General features: G+C 36.7%; 2 protein-coding genes across 3 annotated transcripts; one reads left to right on the top strand and one right to left on the bottom strand.

Moving 5' to 3' along the window:
- Window positions 1-1,143: 1,143 nt before the first annotated feature.
- LOC113340633 (40S ribosomal protein S4-3-like) lies at window positions 1,144-3,847 on the top strand. Its single transcript, XM_026585757.1, has 5 exons — window positions 1,144-1,273; window positions 2,209-2,286; window positions 2,373-2,553; window positions 2,926-3,023; window positions 3,220-3,847. The coding sequence occupies exons 1-5, from the start codon at window positions 1,271-1,273 to the stop codon at window positions 3,652-3,654; spliced, it is 795 nt and encodes a 264-aa protein (XP_026441542.1). The 5' UTR covers window positions 1,144-1,270; the 3' UTR covers window positions 3,655-3,847.
- A 1,973-nt stretch (window positions 3,848-5,820) lies between these two features.
- Window positions 5,821-6,766, bottom strand: LOC113340659. 2 transcript variants are annotated; one of them, XM_026585779.1, is made up of 4 exons: window positions 6,615-6,766; window positions 6,369-6,466; window positions 6,223-6,290; window positions 5,821-6,131 (listed from the first exon to the last, which is right to left on the bottom strand). In XM_026585779.1, the coding sequence occupies exons 2-4, from the start codon at window positions 6,436-6,438 to the stop codon at window positions 5,955-5,957; spliced, it is 315 nt and encodes a 104-aa protein (XP_026441564.1). In that variant the 5' UTR covers window positions 6,439-6,466; window positions 6,615-6,766; the 3' UTR covers window positions 5,821-5,954. The 2 variants fall into 2 exon arrangements, with proteins under 2 accessions (XP_026441564.1, XP_026441565.1); XM_026585780.1 differs by having other exon boundaries at window positions 6,619-6,766.
- Window positions 6,767-7,231: the final 465 nt, after the last annotated feature.

Here is a 7,231-nt window from a genome sequence, read left to right as displayed (position 1 = left end):
TGCAATTGAGTTCGCGAACGGTGCAAAACTTGGCGTTTTCTACTGACTCCCTCTTAGAGGAAAAAAATTTAACAAAAGGATAGATTTTAAATTTTTTTTTTTTGTGAAAATATGAGTTTTTACAATTTTTGTATGACTGAATAAATGGTTTTAATTAGTACAGTTAAAAAAAACAACCTCTATCTGCTGAGTGACAACGCACCTGAATTCGTCGTTCAAAATGCTATCTCTGGAACAATGGAATTTCCGGTCTTATAACATCTTCATTGGCCAACAAACATCTAATATCGTAGAATAGAGGTCGGTGTCACTGTAGTACGGTGATAAAGTCATTGGGAGATGACCTAGTGACCCGAGTTCGAAATTCGCCAGCATTACATTCTTTACCGATCAAAAAAAAAAATAAAAAAAAAATCGTAGAATAAAGTCAAATGTCAATCAACTACTAAATAGAGCACGAAATGTATACATAAACTTTCTGAGCCAATTGACAAGTGAGGCATTTATCCCTAATAAACCATACATGTATCCAATCCACCCCTGGCCAATACTATTTTCTAACACCCTAGTTACACAACACGATATAATCCTCATAATCCACCGGATTAATGGCGTGTATGGTTGAAGGGATGGATTAAATCCATGGGAATACAATTTCATTCCCATGCTTAGTAAATAGGAACAGATGGTGGTTAGGAATATCATCCCAAAAAAGAGAGATTTGAAAACCCTTGAGGCAAGTAAATTACGGATTCCTCCACTCCACGGAACAGGATTTATGGAAATGCGATTCACTACTCACCATCCAAACACGCCATGAGCTAATCAATGAAATCACTCAATTTATAACTTTCCAATATTAACCCGAAAAAAACAACAACACAAAACTGTATAAGAGGTCACCACATCCCATATAATTTTAAGGGTGATTTTCTTTTGATCCTCACGACCCCATGGGATTCCATAATCCCTCTAGCAACCTTTAAAGGTAAAAGGTTTACCACCAACCAACATAGATCACCACATGGGCTCACTATTGAAGCCCAATCTTCATCAAACGATTCAACCCCAGCTGTTCGAATATAATCCTATATCCATAAGGTTAATTTCGTCTTTCCAACAGAAAACTCTTGATATAAAAGTAAAACTTCATTAGGGTTTTTGGTTCCTCTCTCGTAATAGTGTAGTGGATTTAGCTCCAGAGGCGGAAGAAGAAGAAGAAGGAATAGAAAATTAGGGCAAACCTAATTTACAGTCCAAAAACTCCATCATGGTTCGTAATGTCTCAATATTTCATTTTCCTGCTGATTGAATCATGCCGGAACTCACTCATTGATGTTGATTTTCTGCTCATTTTTTGTGATTCTGGATTTAGAAGCATGTTAGGGTTTTAATCTCATTGTTTTGTTTTCCATCATGGGAGATCTGTATGTGATTGATGAGCTTTATGACTCTGTAGGTGTCTTTGTAGTTTCTGGTGTGTTTTTCTGTAATTATTTTGGATTTTTTTGAAGCTTTTTACACTCTTTGGAAGGATTTGGAAATTGTAGTTGTTTTTAATCTCAATAGAGAAACCTTGATGGATTATGGTAAATTGAAGTTCAAGGGGGAGAACTTTGTTGATAGCTGTATGTATACCTTATTGTTTGAGGAGGGTAGTGATTATACAGGTTGGTGATATGAGGAATTGTTACGATTTTCCTGAATCTGGTTTTGAGATTTTCAAAATATTTTATGGTAGATTTTGGTGTGTTTTTCTGTGATTTATGCTGGATTGTTTTGATGCTTTTTACACTTTGGAAAAGACTTGGAAGTTATAGCTGTTTCTAATCTCAGTGGGTAAACCTTAATAGATAATGGCTAATTGAATTTTGTCAAGTAGCAGAAGAAAATTTATTCATACATTGTTAGTGGGGAAGAACTTTGTTGATACAAGTAGAAGAGTGGTTGTACCGAGTGTTTTTTTGTTTACTTTGAGCTGGTGAACTAGTTAGGCAACAGGAGCATACCTTGGTCAATATCTTAAGTTCTTTTCGTGGTTTATAACATGCTGCTGTAGTAGAATTTTGAGGGTTAAGCTAGTTTGCTGATTTGAATGTTGTTCTTTATGAGGAATTGTTCCGATTTACGTGTATCTGGTTTTGAAATTTTCGAATATGTTATATCTTGTAACCTTCTGCATGTTTTGATTGGTTCATTTGATTTCAGGCGAGGGGATTGAAGAAACATATGAAGAGGCTTAATGCCCCTAAGCATTGGATGCTTGATAAATTGGGTGGTGCTTTTGTAAGTAAAGAAATTTCATCTTATTTGAATTTATCTTTTGTTTACTTGATTTGATGTATCTAATCCTGAAAGAATTTGGTATGTAGGCCCCTAAGCCATCATCTGGACCACACAAGTCTAGGGAATGTCTTCCCCTGATTCTTATCCTGCGAAACAGATTGAAATATGCCCTTACATACCGTGAAGTTATTGCTATTTTGATGCAAAGGCACATTCTTGTTGACGGGAAAGTGCGAACAGACAAGACCTATCCATCTGGATTCATGGGTATGTGTGCATAATGTACTCTTCACTTTGTCTGTTTCTTCCTTTTATTCTCAATTTTCTTAACATGTTTCGATAGAGAAAAGATATCTATGAAAATGAAGGGTGTCAGGGCTTGCCTAATGATTCTCTTGAATTAAGCCAGTTTAAACTTTGAGGAAATCCCCGAAGGATGTTCTCAACCTTCTTGTACCTTCAGCATTTTGATGGGTATAGATAATGTGCACCTTCTTAGGAGATAATTCTTTAATGTGGATACTGAAATGTTATTTGATTCCATATGTTCCCATGACCTTTTGCGATTAATTTGTATTAGTATAATTGAGCTTTCAAGTATGTGAAACCCTGATATCGCTTCTTTGTCAACCTTAATAGATGTTGTGTCGATTCCCAAGACGAACGAGAACTTCCGTCTCCTATATGACACCAAGGGTCGCTTCCGTCTCCACTCCATCAAGGATGAAGAAGCTAAGGTTAGTCTTTTTTTTTTTACCCTCATTTGTTATGCCATACTTATATGTTGAACATTTCACAGCTCTGATACTGTATTTACTAATGGTATACCCACCATGTAAATTACAAATTATTCTATTCATCATGTTTCCCAGCCTCTGTTAAATGAAAGTTATTTTTCTTGATCTCATAAATGAAAAATTTCCCTCTTTGCAGTTCAAGCTATGCAAGGTTAGAAATGTACACTTTGGATCTAAGGGTATTCCATACATCAACACCTTCGATGGTCGCACCATCCGTTACCCTGACCCTCTTATCAAGGCTAATGACACCATCAAGCTAGATCTTGAGAGCAATAAGATTGTTGATTTTATCAAGTTTGATATTGGTAATGTCGTCATGGTTACTGGAGGTAGAAACAGAGGCCGTGTTGGTGTTATCAAGAACAGAGAGAAGCATAAGGGAAGTTTCGATACCCTTCATATCCAGGATTCTACTGGCCATGAGTTCGCCACCCGTTTGGCCAATGTGTTCACCATTGGGAAAGGTACCAAGCCATGGGTTTCACTCCCCAAGGGCAAGGGTATCAAGTTGTCTATTATTGAAGAGGCTAGGAAAAGGTTGGCGGCCCAAGGAGCTGCCACAGCTTAGGTGCGGCCATCATGACCAGGTGTTCGGCTTGGAAATTAATCTTAGCTTAAAAGAACAATTGCTGTTTTAGTTACTTTCTGAACAAAATTTTGAAACTGTTTTTTGTTTAGCTTTTCCAACATTACTTGGATATTATAAGCCTGATCTGTCTGAGTTTCTTTGGTATTGATTCTTTCCCACTTTCCCTGCGTTATGTTCATTTTGTCAGGTCTACCTGAATTCAAATTGGCTCTGTTAATTTAAGATCAGTAAATCCCTGTATCCATAAGAAATCCCCATGGGCAACACTGGAATTTGTTATATTCATACTCTTGCAAGTCCCCCAGCAAAGCTGAATTGGACTCATTTCTCTACCAGCTGACTTGATAGTTTTGTGCTATTTAGTGCCTCGGAGAGTTAAAAAAGTGGTACCAATCGAATGCAGTTGGTGCCTTTGTTGCGCGGGAATTGAGAATGTGACTTGGAATGAATGATTGCAGTGTAATTGGGGCTCAGAGTATTGGTGGTGTTGGCACTACTACTAGATTATATGGCAGAGGTTCAGGAGGATTTTCATCCGTTCAGACTCGCGAATTGCTGCAATTCAAGCGTTTATAAGTGATTCAGTTCCATGATTCGTAAGACGGGCGTTGGCTGGCAGCTAGAGCAAAGTATGATATCATTCGTTTTGAACATGTATTTCAGGGAACTAATTTCGCAATAGGTCCCCATGATGATTTCGCAAGTTAAAAAATGAGAATGACTAGCTACCGAATAATCTCAATTCAACAAAACAAATTACTACGAGGACAATCATATCAACCACGTTTCTTGTGCTTTTCCTTTTCGTTTGTCTTTTTTTCTTTTTGGTTCGTATTACTATTTCAACCATGTTTCTTTGGGGGGTAGAAATTTAAACCACCATTCTCAATGCACGTTATGTTTGAAATCGAGTTATATTCACTCAAACGCTGCACTTCATATGGTGCAAGAGCGAGATCAAGTTGCCATAGATATTGATACAGATTGCAAGACTATGGGCCATATGCCATATCTGACATTTTTGGCCATTGCCTAAATACTGTTGAAAGACAGCAAGCACAAAGACTGACAATTTGCTGAAGTTCCAAGACCAAAAGATCTTCAACAATATAAATATCCACACGAAAACAAAACCCATTAGCTAATGCTAGGAAAGCTTTATCTAGAAGAGTAGTTAAGATCACCAGGGCCGGCCATGGATTTACAGTGGTGGCAGCGAGAGATTTCATCCTCCGGAAGAGAAGCAATGAAGTTTGTAGAAATGGTGTTTCTTGCTTTGTATTGGTTTATCACAATCATGATCGAGGCTTTCTTAAACTACTTCATTAACCCCTCAATATCGTTTTCAGAGAAGGTATGGGGACGTTTACAGTTGCACATTTTGAGAGCAGAAATGAAAGGTATGGACCTGAAAATTGTGATTCCTGATGCCAGTGATATCGATAGTCTTTATTATGAATCTTAATTCATCTTCATGGTTTGATCAATAATAGTTTTACGTTTTCTGTACCGTTGTTGAATGTGTTCAACAAGATATATACTACTATTGTTAAACCAACTGGAGCTAGCCCTGTTGGCTGGGAACCTTTCTGCTCTATTAAAAGTTCCATAATATGAAGAAAGAAATGTAATTCAGTTCTATTTTTCTTCCTTGCTTTGTTAAGGCTTGAACTTCTCTTGAATTCTAAGATTAAGCTTGAGCTTCTCCAACAAGAAATTAGGCCCAAAAATGAGAACATAACCAACTCAATCAAGATCAAGATTAACAATGGGTTCATATTGTTAAGGATCTGAGATATAACTGACCTACAAATACTCAACTACCTGCACTGATGAATAGGAGTTCTCAACAACCACAACTAATCTTCCTGCATTCTCTCCTTCTTTATATACGGGTAGTTTCTTTTTGAATTTGAATTCATGTGTATTGAAAAATATAAATAGAAGAGGAACAAGACCAGATTCTTTACTGCACAATCTTAACAAAGGTGACAAAACCATGCATGCAAGATTATTTTTCAAAAGCTAAAAACTAATCTTGATGCACTTGAAACTTCAGGAAATCCAATATGCAACAAGCAATTTTTGGATTTCCTGAGGTTGCAAGTGCATCAAAAATAGTTTTAGCTATTTTTGGGGTGGTTATTGTCCACTCTAAGAGAGTGTGTCTTGAGTTGTGTTGTTGGTATATCAACTCAACATCACAGAAAATATGGGAAACTATTCTTGATGCACTCACAATTTCAGGAAATCCAATAACCGAAGATGATATGCAACAATCAAATATTGGATTTGAGTGTTTCTTCTCCGACAGCAAGTATGAGGGGACATTGATCAACAAGTAAGAAATTGGTTTTAGATCCATAAGCTGCTGCAGCGCCCAAGTTCTGATCGCCAATGTTGCTAATGATATGGGCCTCCATTGGGAAACCGTTTAATGTCGACTTCTTTCCACCCTATCATAGGAAACATTTACAATTGCGAAAAAATGGAATGAAAGTTGTTCAACATAATAATAATAAAATCACTGGAAGTATGCACTCATACCTGTGTTACTGGGTCATGAATACATGGACATTCCGACTCTGATGTCTGCGGACTGAGTACTGATGGACCTGGAATATACAGATTAAACATGGCCACAAGATTGAGATAAAATGTCAAATTTATAAGATATTAAAAGGAAATGTTACCAAAATTAGAAGATCGTGATTCCAAATCACTGGTAGCAGAAGAATCAGAAATTTGAGATGATCTTATCATAGTCGATATAGACCGAGTAGCTTAATTCCTGAAAAATAATTCGATTGAAACAGTTTGGTAGTTATGTTTAGCCGAATCATTTTTTTTTCTCTCTCTCCTATAATTCATCATCAGAATCATCATATCTAAGAACAAACAAATGCCGAACAAACTGAATCTGATTTGAAGAAACATACTCACAGAACCCTCCCTTCCCAAGATGAAACTCGTAGCTAGCTGCGCGGACGTTAGTTTCAGGGATAGTTCAAGTGAGGAATCAGATTTTTTCTTTTTGAGAATGTGTAAATTGGACTCACAGAAGTTTTTTTTTTCTATCAAGGAAGATGAAACTCTTGACTTTTCTTAGGCCTATTCCCGTGCATACCGCAAACATCTAAGTTTTGCCATATATGCATCCATGGTGGGTATGCCAAACTGCCAAACTCATATGCCTATATGTCAGATATAACATATAGGCATACACGATAGAGTTTCCATCGAACGATACAGATTCTATCGCTTTGCTGAGCTATAGAGATTCTATCGCTGACGATATTATCTTTACCTCCAGCGATATTCTATTTATCTCCGAGTAATTTTATATCCTAGCTTAATTGGGGGCCATCGGAATTAATTGGGGGACCATACACTAGTGGACAAAAAAGGTTACTAGAACCTAATTTGGATCACCCCTTATAAAAATATTTTTAAATGGCTAAAATGCCCTAAATGATTAGTGTTAAAATTTAATTAATTAGTGATAATCTTACTTAATTAGAGTTTAATTTTTTTTTCCAGATTTTTTGTCTGCAAT

The sequence above is a fragment of the Papaver somniferum genome, unplaced genomic scaffold, assembly GCF_003573695.1.
Source record: "Papaver somniferum cultivar HN1 unplaced genomic scaffold, ASM357369v1 unplaced-scaffold_22, whole genome shotgun sequence".
NCBI classification, from domain to species: Eukaryota; Viridiplantae; Streptophyta; class Magnoliopsida; order Ranunculales; family Papaveraceae; genus Papaver; species Papaver somniferum.
Note: the sequence above shows the minus strand (reverse complement) of the source record. Positions and strands in the feature narration are given on the sequence as shown.